The sequence below is a fragment of the Sinocyclocheilus anshuiensis genome, unplaced genomic scaffold, assembly GCF_001515605.1.
Source record: "Sinocyclocheilus anshuiensis isolate Anshui unplaced genomic scaffold, SAMN03320099.WGS_v1.1 scaffold741, whole genome shotgun sequence".
NCBI lineage: Eukaryota > Metazoa > Chordata > Actinopteri > Cypriniformes > Cyprinidae > Sinocyclocheilus > Sinocyclocheilus anshuiensis.
This window is the reverse complement of record NW_015539867.1, coordinates 269320-281880: the sequence shown is the minus strand read 5'-3', so window position 1 is coordinate 281880 and position 12561 is coordinate 269320. Positions and strand designations below refer to the sequence as shown.

Below are 12561 nucleotides of genomic sequence, written 5' to 3'. Positions count from 1 at the left end.
TATACTGAAAGAACACAACTGTTTTTTATTTCTTATGATAATTTGAAATTGGAAATATTGTTATAAGGCAAACAAAATGTTAAAAATGAGTTAATTAACAAGTAACCTCACACACCTGTAGGTAATTGATATGTGCGTAGGGAAACAGACCAAACCAAGGCCAAATACAAAACACCTCAACAATTCTGCACACTATCAACTGCACATATATACTTTATTAACAATGTTTCGGTCCTATGACCTTCATCAGGTATACAAAAATATTCAGGCACAACCTCATTTAAAAACAACATATGATCAATCACAAAATGTCGTAACACATCATATTAGAAACATCTTGTAGAAAGGTTATCTCAAAACAAAATTTTACTCATGTCATATTGCAATAGACTGAAATACAATACATTAATAATGTCACTCTATAGCATCAGCATTTATACCCATAGGTGAAGTATGGAGAGTAAATATCCAGAATAACTCAATTCCAGAGTTACACATTTTAAAACACACATGATGAAGGTCTGCAGTGACAGCTTTTACTCGTATACTATTGTTTGTTTAGTATTATTTATATTCTGTTATAGTATTTATTAACTTTTGAATTAGTTTTTTTATACATGTTCAGTTTTCATGTTAAATTTACTTTAACTTTTAGTATAATTTTGTATGTTTGTTTTTAGGTTAGTTACGTTTAATGTATGTTTACTAAACTTTATTTCAGGCAACATTTCTAATTTTTCAAGTTTAAGTTTTTCACCTGATTTTGTACTTTATTTCAGTCAGATAATGAATACAATAGCGTTAACAGTTCTAGTTAACAATAACAACACTGATAATACAATATTGATGTGATAATACTATTTCTGAATCACACTGCCTCATCTATGTAGTTAGATCACATAGTTTCACACTTGATCCTCTTAAAACCGTAAAGCCAGGATAGAGAGGCTGAGTGAATGTGGTCTTGACTCTTTTGAGAAGGGTCATTGTGTCAGAGACGCTGTAGAAGGACAGAGTCCCTGCACTGTGATCCACATACACTCCTATTCTAGAGGACTGTAGGGGTGCCATGATTTTACTGTGTGCAGAATTATGTGTGAATAACAGATCTAAGTTAGTGTTTCGCAATGTCCAGGATTGATCATTACATCCAAACTCACCCTCGACACCCTTCCTGTCGATGCTCTTATAAGACACTGATATTCCCACCCAACAATTCCCACTCCACTCAACCTCCCAGTACGCACGTCCACACACACTCTCTCTACACAACACTTGAGGGCTGACTTTAAATGTGTCTGGATGTGCAATACACAGCTGGCCTTTGTCAGTATAAGTAACTACAGTGTTCTTCTGAGACAGATGAAGGTGGGTATTTGCTGTGTTTGGATCCAGACTGAGTTGACAGGAAGCTGAAAGAAATAAAATAATAAGAAAAATACATATATATTATAAATAAATACACAGATTAGAAATAAACTTGAAGAATGAAACAGTAAAATTAATAAGATTAAAATGAATGAATTTTTAATTAATTTTAAAATGTATTAAAATAAAAAAGATTGTTTGTAATATTTCAAACGTGTTTAATCTTTGTTCAATGAGTAGTGAACAATAAGACAAAAAAAGAAAGAAAACTTGTATTACTGTAGACAAATTTATGAAATCAAGAATTAATGGGCTTTATACTATTAATCAATTAATTCTTTAAAAATATGTAAATAATACTATGTAGTGAATTTGTATGGACAGACAGACAGACAGACATAGATAGATAGACAGACAGACAGACACAGACATAGATAGATAGATAGACAGAGATAGACAGATAGACAGAGATAGATAGATAGATAGATAGACAGACAGACACAGACATAGATAGACAGACGGAAATAGATAGACAGACAGACAGACAGACATAGATAGACAGACAGACATATATAGATAGATAGACAGACAGACAGAGATAGATAGATGATAGACAGACAGACAGACAGACATAGATAGATATAGACAGACAGACAGACATAGATAGATGATAGATAGACAGACAGACAGACATAGATAGATAGACAGACAGACAGAGATGGATAGATAGATAGATAATGTCTATCTATATATATATCCATCCATGTCTGTCTATCTATCTGTCTGTTGTTTAAATTCACAGGAAAGCAAATTATTTAACAAAATTATAAAACATCATTCCATACATGTAGATAGATCGACAGACAGACAGACAGACAGACATATAGACAGATGGATAGAACACCTACATTGTAAGAACTCTTCCCTAGTCTTGGGATTATTGGTGGCAGTGATCTGGATGTATTTCACTATGGAGACCAATGGAAAAGTGTGATGTTTTTATGCAAATGTATTTCAAATATACAGTTTAAACATTTATACAACACGAGTACTATAAATATATCTATAAATTGTATACATCACACCTATAAGTTGCAAGGATGCATCAGGTCACCAGTATTTTACCTCTAGCAGAAATCCGTTCCATCTCCTCTTTACAGAAATCTTCTAGTATCCCTCTCAGCAGAGAGACAGATTTTCCAATATTGTCAAAAGAGAGCTGGGAACTGACAGTGATGTCGAGTACGTTCACATAAAGCAAAACAGGAGGCCTGAAATTCTACAGACACAAAAACAGAACTACAATAAAGACATCAAGCTTAAATAAATGAAATCGACTTTATGCAGGATTTCAATGATAATTCTACTCTACATGAATGTTACACAGATTAAATCCTTATATTATTGGTTAAAGAACTTATCAATAAATAAAATGAGTAAAAGTCCTCTTTAATATCAGGATCCTGTCACCTGAAGGAAATGGATGTGATCGTCTGTGTGTGACAACTGCTCCAGCTCCGTGTCTCTCCTCTTCAGTAAATCAATTGATGACTCCAGTCTCTTCAAGAGCTTTTCAGCTTGACTCACTGCAGCCTTTTCCTGAGCTCTGATCAGCTGTGTGACCTCAGAACGTCTTCTCTCAATGGAGTGGATCAGTTCGGTGAAGATCCTCTCACTGTAATCCACTGCTGCCTGAGCGGAGCGCTGTTAGGACACACAAAGCCAGGGTTCTCAGACAGGATGGAAAGTGGCCCGGCACTGGACTTCCATGATGACCTTTTCCAGCTCAACGCAGTTCTCCTCTAAAAACTCACCTTGTGAGAATCCACAGCCTTTCTAAGCTCCTGAAGTTTTTGCTCGTTCTGCTGGATTTCCTCATTGTATTTTCTGCGTATTTCCTCTAATTGCCTCTGTTGAACAAAGAATGAACAGTAAACTGAGAAATGTTCTTCAATATCAGTTCCTATGAGATTTTCAAAAATCAGCCTGGGTTTCATTTCATACAATCATACAGACCACTGGTGCCAAATAACTTTTATATTGTCATTAATGTTTCAAGATGAACATTTACTGGACTGAAACAACATAGGTTCACTTGATTATTCATACATTTTTTTTTTTTTTTATTTTTTTTTTTAGGAAAATCATGTTAAAATGTGAGTCAGCTATGATATATCAGGCTTTTGAGGAACTTTTACATCTCAGTCATCACTGTATTGCACTGTATTTTATGTTTATTTCTCCCTAAAATTAATATCAGAAAGCTTAAGTATTTAAATATCATCTTACTGTTACATATTATTGAAAGATGTAGAGTGACAACTGATATTTACATGTATTTTCTGTTAGTAGTATGCAAGTAACAGTAGTCTGCTATACTGTTATAAAGATCTAATTACATGATAAGCTATCTAAAGCCAGATGCATCAAATATGATACAAAACATAAAACAAGCAAAATTGGCTTGGCTTCACTTCCACAAGTAAATTAATCAATAAAAAAGGAAAAAATAGGGAAACACATGAAAATATTACGACATGGTACATCCTCTTACAAACAATCACATTATTTAGTAACTACAATCAATGTAAAATATTACTTTTTATAATGTAAAATGAAAAGTTCATACCTGTTTGTCTGTCCTCTCTGCTGCAGCTGGTCTAGTTTTATGCTTTTGGTGTTTGTCCAGCGTACACATCAAACAAATACACTCCTGGTCAGTTTGACAGAAAACTTCTAGAGGCCTGTCATGTGTCTTACAGATCATCTGCTGGAGCCGTTTAGTTGCTTCCATCAAATGGTGTTTCTTGTCTTTGAAGAAATTCTCGTGCTGTTCAAGGTGAACTTGACAGTAGGAGTTCATGCACATCAAGCAGGATTTGACGGCTTTGCGTTTTCTTCCAGTACAGACGCTGCACTCCACATCTCCAGGACCAGCAGGAGCAGCAGCAGGTTGTTGGAGTGTTGTCTTCCCCAGTTTCTCCACCATTTCAGCCAGAATGGTGTTTTTGCTCAGTACAGGTCTTGGAGTGAAGGCCTGTCTGCATTGGGGACAGCTGTAGACCCCCTTCTCATCATCCTGATTCCAGGAGTCTGTAATACAGGCCATACAGTAAGTGTGTCCACAGGGAAGAGCCACAGGCTCCTTCAGGAGATCCAGACATACTGGACAGCAGAACTGGTCCGGAGCCACTGAAATACTGGCTTCTGCCATTTCACCATGTGCACATGGAATAAATCGCGGGACCACAGCTTTTTCCGTATCCTGGTTTTGTTTCCGAAAAAACGAAACTCAATGTAAGGAGTCATCCAGTAGGAGGCGGTTTGTCTCTCAGCCTGTACTTACAATGCTGCAAGATTTTCAATCACAGGGTGTCACTATTTTCATGCTTTGGTAAATCACAAAAAAATGGTCCCACTTTATATTAGGTGGCCTTCACTACTATGTACTTGCAACAAAAAAATAAGTACAGTGTACTTATTGTGTTGCAAAACACTTTTGCTTCCCTATGGAAGCCAGTGGTGGTATGGGTAGGTTTAAGGGTGAGTTAAGGTGTAGACTAAGGGATGGATGGGCCAACAGTGTAATTATAAATGTAATTAATTTATGAATGTAATGAAATTAATTACAGATGTAAATACATGCAGGTATTTTTTTTTTTAAATAAAAGTGCAATGTAAAAACATGTACGTACACAATAAGTTAATCAAATTAAAATTGATATCAAGTGATTAATTTAAATGTAAATGCATAGTAGTTAAGGCCACCTAATATAAAGTGGGACCAACAAATATTAAGATTTATTAAGATTTCATTTTGTATATTTCCATTTAAATGTTAGTAATTTTATTGTGCATTTTTATTTTTTTAAACATGTCTATATACTTTTATATAGTTAATATATTTTTTCGTTTTTTGTTATTTTAGTACATCAAGTTTACAGTAGTACATCAACTAAATAAAAATGTGAAATGTTGCCTTGGCAACTAGCATGAATAAAATACATTTAAGTTTTTAAAAATATATATTTTATTTCAGTTAACAAGTAACGAAAATGTTTTTGTTTAATGATTTTATTATTTTTATTTTATTTGATCTTTATTACCTATAGTACCTATATATTACCTATAGTACAACTACAAATAACCTGCATACAAGTCATAATAATAATAATAATAATAAGCAATGACTTATTAATAATAATAACTAGCAATGACTTGCTAAGTCCTAATTATTACATAAAAAGTCAAAATATGACAAAATGTTTAAATTAGAAGACAAAATGACTTTAATGCCATAATTGACTTTTAATGTCATCATTTCAATTTTTGCCATGATTGTGAATTTTATAGTATAATTTTGACTTTTTAATCTCATAATTATGACTTGTGACCTATGATTTTTATTTCATAATTATGATTTACCAAAGCATGATTTTATTTTCGGCAATGTGCTTCCCAAAGTTCTGTAACTTTAAAATAGACATAAAAATTTAAAAATATTGGGTATTTTTGTGTTGTAGAAAATATTCAATGTTAACTATATTAATATTTGTAATATTGGAGATAGCAGGGTCATTGCTAAAGTTCACGGGGCCTGGGACAAAACATTTTATGGGACCTTTCCCCTCAATAATTATTTATTGTATCACAAACCTCAAATACACAATTAGTAGGCTATAATAGCAGACATCTCATTTTATCATTCAGATAGAATTAAATTCTTATATAGACAACTGAAATGCAATTATGGATATTCAAGCCAAACCATTTTATATTAAAACTCTGTTAAAACTTATGTTTAAACCAAGTAGCTGTGTTTTGGAACATGATAGCTGGTCATTAGCTGGTGCAAGCTGGTTGTTAACTGGTTGTCCATGTTCAAAATCATCTTGGCCACTTTAAACTAGTGTGACAAGATGGTTTGTTTATTGCTATTTCAAGATGATTGACCAGTTTGCACCAGCTAATGGCCAGCTTGAATCAGCTAATGACCAACTACAAACCAGCTACCATATTACAGCAAGCCATCTCAGATGGATTCTTCCAGCAGGGAAGGGCTTGCCATGAATTTCATGGGTGTGTGAATCCCAGAAGGCTGTCATCATGGCTCATGACTGCTCATCTTAATGTCTTTGCTGTCACATAATAACGCAGGGCCACACAGAACGTTCCTGTTGAGAATTATTTGAGGACTTTAGCAAGGACAGTCGTGTTTTTCTGAGACTATGGTTACTTTCTGGACCTGTCTGGGAAATTTGAGCATCTTTTGTGCTGTGATAGTACAAGTGTCTGGAATCAACAGAACCTTCTACATTGGAATTCAAGAGGAAAACTGGAATTACGCACCGAGTGGCCATAATCTGATAATTGGGAAACCTATTGCAGTGGATGAGTGAGATTATTATTTATGTATTATATCATTTATTATTATTATTATTATTACTATATATTAATATAGAATACATTTACATTTTACACACACACACACACACACACACACATTCTATAATCTTCTTTATTAATTACAATTCATCTGATTGAAACAGGACAAAACAGTAAATGTTTATATATTTATATATTTTTATGCTTTTCTTTAAAATTGTCCATAAAATGTATAGTGTGTTGTATAGTGTATATATACTGAGTATATATAAAATTCCTGACAAAAGTATCTCTATATTCTATATTCACTCTTTTCTAGTTCATACAATGAAATTCGGCTGTCTGAATACATACAACATCAACTGGAAAAAAAAACCTATGTACTATCAGACACTATTATGCCTTTCTTGGAAACTCCAGACATGCCGTCACATGATTCATTTTGAGTTTTTTTTTTGTTGGCATCCTCCCACCTGCACCTTTTGTCTGTACTCGTCTACTAAACTCTGCAGCTGTTCTCTCTTTCTTGTTTACCCAGACAGTTTTGAGGATTGACCTTTTCTAGACAATATCTGGTAGTTTGATATACTGTAACTGTATTCATTTGGGGAATACATTTGATATAGCTTTCCTGGTAAATAATAAATAATTCCTAACATTTATATAGCGCTTTTCTGGGCACTCAAAGCGTTTTACATAGAAGGGGGGAATCTCCTCAACCACCACCAGTGTGCAGCATCCACCTGGATGATGCGACGGCAGCCATAGTGCGCCAGAACGCCCACCACACACCAGGTTACTGGTGAAGAGGAGACAGCTTGATGAAGCCAATCAGTATATGGGGATGATTAGGAGGCCATGATGGTCAGAGGCCAAATTTGGCCAGGATGCCGGGGTTACACCCCTACTCTTTTTCGAAGAACATCCTGGGATTTTTAATGACCACAGAGAGTCAGGACCTCGGTTTAACATATCATCCAAAAGACAGTACTGTTTGTCAGTATACTGGGGCATTAGGACCCACACAGACCACAGGGTGAGCACCCCCTGCTGGTCTCACTAACACCTCTTCCAACAGCAACCTAGTTTTCCCAAGAGGTCTCCCATCCAGGTACTGACCAGGCTCAACCCTGCTTAGCTTCAGTGGGCAACTAGTCTAGGGCTGCAGGGTGATATGGCTGCTGACACCAGTGCCCAATAGGAAATTTCCACCACCATCCTTGAATTTTACACACTAAATAAAAAGTGTTTAATTCATTCATAAATGAGAGGCTTACTGAAGATAAATACATATAAGATTTTTAAAAAATATTTCCCTGCATTTTTTGAGTTTTAGTAATTACATATATACATTGCTCACAACACAACATATGTTATTTAACACATTTCAGTGATGGATTTGTAAAGTTTAATGCCCAAAATACCTTTAAAAGTGTATTTTCTATGCATTATAATGGATTTATCGAAGTTGCGTATCCTTGAATTACCTATTTATTTTCTAATTTTATTTTACAATAATCTCCACCATTTCTTATAATCCCATTGGGTTTGTAGGTATATTGGAAAATGGTCTTATCTTTCTCATGGCTCAGGTATGCATCAGTATTCCTGCAGCGCGGGCCTCGGCGGATTGGCAGTGTGTACAAAAAGGCAATATACAAGCAGTACACGGATGCTTCTTATTCTCAAGAGATCCCCAAACCCACCTGGCTGGGCTATTTGGGCCCCATACTGAGGGCCGAGGTCAATGATGTCATCATCGTGCACCTGAAGAACTTCGCCTCCAGACGTTACTCCATGCATCCTCACGGTGTCTTCTATGCGAAGGACTCAGAAGGTAAAACCTATTTCTCTGTCATTCGCTTCTTATATATTTCAAATATTCCACTTTTGCTTGTGTTGACTTCCTACTGTCTCCACTAGGCGCGCTGTATCCAGACGGAACCTCAGACACTCTGAAGAAGGATGACGGGGTTCCACCGGGTGGAAATTACACCTACATCTGGACTGTGAAGCCAGATTATGCTCCTCAAAAGGGTGACGCCAACTGCCTGACGTGGGCCTACCACTCCCACGTCAGTGCTTCACAAGACATTTCCTCTGGGCTTATTGGAGCCCTTCTCACCTGTAAGAAAGGTAAAGCTTCAGCAGACATTCTCATTGTCAGAAAAAAAACAACATTTTAGATAAAGGTCAAGTAGAGTTGCTTTAAATGATTAGTTCCCCCAAAAATTGTTACTCACCCTCATGTTGTTCCAAACCTGTAAGATCTTCGTTCATCTTCTGAACACAAATTAAGATATTTTTGATGAAATCCCAGAGCTTTCTGGTCCTGCATAGACAGCAATGCAGCTGACACCTTCAAGGCCCAGAAAGGTAGTAAGGACATCGTTATAATAGTCCATGTAATGGCAGTGGCTCAACCGTAATGTTATGAAGCTACAAACTTTTTGTGCGCGAAGAAAACAAAAATAATGACTTTATTCAACAATTTCTTCTCTTCCGTGTCAGTCTTCGACATGCGTTCATGAGAGTACCACGACTCATGCATGCGCCGGCGTTCTGACGTACAACTCGGATGTGCTGCTCCTTGTTCTCAATCAATGCAATGCACACATATGCATTGTGGTGTTCTCTTGAATGTGCGACGGAGACTGACATAGAAGAGAAGAAATTGTTGAATAAAGTTATTTTTTGTTTTCTTTGTGCACAAAAGTATTCTTGTAGCCTTATAAAATTAGACTGCATATACTGAATAGCATGTCGCTCTCAGGAACCCTGCGTACTTCAGATCACAATCAAAATCAACGTGCTGATGTGGACCAGGAACTTGTCCTCATGTTTAGTGTGGTGGATGAGAACAGCAGCTGGTACCTGAAAGAGAACATCCAGGCCTTCTGCTCTGATCCATATGGTGTGGACCCTGCCAGAGAAGATTTCCAAGAATCCAACATGATGCATGGTACATACCTGATTATTTACTATGAAGTACAATTGTCGCTGTTCAGACATTAAAGACAAAAAGAAAATGGTGTGGTGAGTTTTTCGCAATGGAAACCCAAGTTACACAGTTTGAGTCATTATGTAATTTTTCACCCATTTTTAGCCATTAATGGGTACATGTACGGCAACCTACCGGGCACTGAGTTTTGCCAAAACCACATGGTTGCTTTGCATCTCTTTGGCATGGGAAACGAGATCGACATTCACTCTGTTTATTTCCACGGACACACACTCCTGGACCGCGGGCACCGTGTGGATGTCCTGAGTCTGTTTTCTGCCACCTTTGCCACTGCAGAGATGGTCCCTGCGACAATAGGGACGTGGCTCTTGAGCTGCCAAGTCAACGATCATCTGAAAGGTAATTTTTGACCAAGCATGTTGATAAAATGACAACATAATTAGGACAAATAAATAAATAAATAAATACTATACTGAGTAGAAAAAACTGAATAATGGAAACCAAATTAAAAAGTAATATTTATATTGGTATAGTATAGGTCTTCATACATGAAAATATATAGAAAGATTACTTGAGTTAAAGAAGTTAAGTTAATTTTTGAGATTTTATTGATTTAGAACAAAAAAGAAATGAACAAAATGTTGACCAAGATTTTTAGAAATTTCAGTTTCTTTAAGGAGCTGTACTTACTGTACCTATGCCTATATGGAACATAGTTATGCTCTTCCATGTTGTTTTCCACAGCTGGTATGCAGGCCTTGTTCAAAGTTTCATCCTGCAAGGATGAGATGAACTCCACAGTTCATCTCAGTGGGAAGATTAGGAAGTATTTCATTGCTGCTGAGAAGATTCGGTGGGACTATGCACCATCAGGGATGGACAAACTGACCAATGAGTCGCTGACCAAACCTGGGAGGTCTAACATCTGATTATAATTCACAATCACACATTTTATATAAACTTCAAACCATTCTGAAAGTGAATATAAAGTTAATAATAATAATTCTTGGTTGTCCTTAGCGTTTCAGAGATGTTCTTCGGGATGAGTGGTGGCCGACTTGGTGGAAAGTATTGGAAAGTGGTTTACAGAGAATATACAGATAAGAGTTTCACCTTAAAGAGAAAACGAACCAGTGCTGAGGCTCATCTAGGCATTTTGGGTACGATCTAAATCATTATAATGACAATAATATTTTTAACTTCTGTTAGTTAAAAAGTGTTTTATGAGTTGGATTCAAACCTTTCAATCACATTTAGTTATCATGGTGCCTGTAGGTCCGATACTGAGGGCCGAAGTTGGAGACACCCTTCAGGTGATGTTTATGAACAAGGCTGACAGAATCTACAGTATCCAGCCTCACGGACTCCACTACGACAAACCCTTTGAGGGTGTCTTTTATCAAGATGGTGAGACTTGTTTTACACCATCTGGATAACTTATGCCAATCAAAAGGTTTGTTAGGCCCTAGACAGATAAATGTCTTTGAATGTACTGTAGGTATAAAAAGGAAAGGATATCAGGTTCAGCCAGGTGAAAGGTTCACCTACAGGTGGCAGTTGAGGGAGGGACCATCTGAAAGTGACCCTCCCTGTATTTCCTACCTGTACTTCTCCTCCAGCGATCCAGTCAGAGACACCAACTCTGGTCTCATAGGCCCACTGCTGGTTTGTAAGAAAGATGCACTGGATTCCAATGGTGCTCAGGTAAAATAAGATTGGGTGCTGGATTGGCCCATGATTTTAAAATAATTACTTTTTATATGTAGATACACATGTATGATGTGATTTTTCTTACAGAAAGACATCAATCTGGAGTTTTTTCTGCTGTTTACTGTGTTTGATGAAAATCTCAGCTGGTACTTGAATCAGAACATTGAAACCTATGACACCAATGAATCAGAGTTAGAGAATATGGAGTTCTGGGAGAGCAATAAAATGCATGGTATTTACGCACACACACACACACCTTAGTTCTGTCTGCCCGGGATATGCTTCATTTTCTGTCTGCCTTTCTGAACATACTCAAAGTCCCATCTCTAGTATACACCTCTGATCACGAACTTGACACATGCGTGCTATGACTTATTTGTGAAACTTTCTCTATACTTCATCTTCTGTTGTTTTAATTAGTATTTTCCATCTTCTGTAAGTAGTTCTTAAAATCAAAGGCCCAACTAGTAAGGTGGCAATCTGTCTGGTTTTTGGTCAGACAGTATAGTTTTGAAATAACACATCCACCTACTAGCATACTGTAGTCTTGAGCCGGACGCTCATCTTCCTTTTAAGATCGTCACTATTTAATACTTTATCCAATGATATCAAATTAATAAATTCCTTAAAACGTCGCCTTTAAGTCAATACTGTATATACAGACAGTTTTATAGACAGAATAGTTACAGAATCACAGCAAAACAGATCTCTGATCAACACAGTGTTTCATTCCTGAATGATTCAGCGTTTTTGAATGATTTAGGGGAGTCAATGATTCAATGACCAATTATGAATCCGCTGGTTGGAATGAATCAATTGAATGAATGAATCAATCAATCAATGAATGACTCACTCATTTTCACTCATTAAAAAATGCCCTTGGAAATCAGTTTCAGAGTTTTGGAAATCACACCACCAACTGCATTATATTTTGGCATATGCGCAAACAACTTCCTTCTCACGCAGACAGATTACAAATTTAAGTATAGCGGTAAACAGACTGTCAGACTCTGTTCCATGTTTTGTCTGTGTCTTGCTCCCCAGGTGTTCCTTTCCCATGTTTAATTTGTCCCAAGTGTTCCCCATGATGGTTCATTGATCCCAGGTGTGTCTCGTCATCCCCTCCTCCTGTGTGT

General features: G+C 36.6%; 2 protein-coding genes across 2 annotated transcripts in view; one reads left to right on the top strand and one right to left on the bottom strand.

Annotated features, from left to right (window-relative positions):
- Window positions 1-762: 762 nt before the first annotated feature.
- On the bottom strand, window positions 763-4582 carry LOC107685016 (E3 ubiquitin/ISG15 ligase TRIM25-like). Its single transcript, XM_016481434.1, has 6 exons — window positions 3998-4582; window positions 3183-3278; window positions 2839-3072; window positions 2494-2647; window positions 2277-2336; window positions 763-1412 (listed from the first exon to the last, which is right to left on the bottom strand). The coding sequence occupies exons 1-6, from the start codon at window positions 4580-4582 to the stop codon at window positions 883-885; spliced, it is 1659 nt and encodes a 552-aa protein (XP_016336920.1). The 3' UTR covers window positions 763-882.
- A 2014-nt stretch (window positions 4583-6596) lies between these two features.
- Window positions 6597-12561, top strand: part of hephl1b (hephaestin-like 1b) — an 11629-nt gene continuing 5664 nt past the window's right edge. The window contains exons 1-10 of the mRNA XM_016481432.1: window positions 6597-6763; window positions 8346-8590; window positions 8677-8889; window positions 9527-9715; window positions 9860-10114; window positions 10460-10631; window positions 10736-10875; window positions 10991-11122; window positions 11214-11419; window positions 11513-11657. Coding sequence (XP_016336918.1) covers window positions 6597-6763; window positions 8346-8590; window positions 8677-8889; window positions 9527-9715; window positions 9860-10114; window positions 10460-10631; window positions 10736-10875; window positions 10991-11122; window positions 11214-11419; window positions 11513-11657 — 1864 coding nt within the window. The remainder of the gene's footprint in view (window positions 6764-8345; window positions 8591-8676; window positions 8890-9526; window positions 9716-9859; window positions 10115-10459; window positions 10632-10735; window positions 10876-10990; window positions 11123-11213; window positions 11420-11512; window positions 11658-12561) is intronic.

Bases quoted from the DNA above. Each gene is read 5' to 3' on its own strand.
- LOC107685016 (XM_016481434.1), bottom strand. From the start codon at position 4,582: ATGGCAGAAGCCAGTATTTCAGTGGCTCCGGACCAGTTCTGCTGTCCA. The intron at 2,337-2,493 runs GTAAAATACTGG...TGGTCTCCATAG, and splicing joins GGAACGGATTTCTGCTAGAG to TGAAATACATCCAGATCACT. The intron at 1,413-2,276 runs GTAGGTGTTCTA...TATTTCTTTCAG, and splicing joins TAGGGAAGAGTTCTTACAAT to CTTCCTGTCAACTCAGTCTG.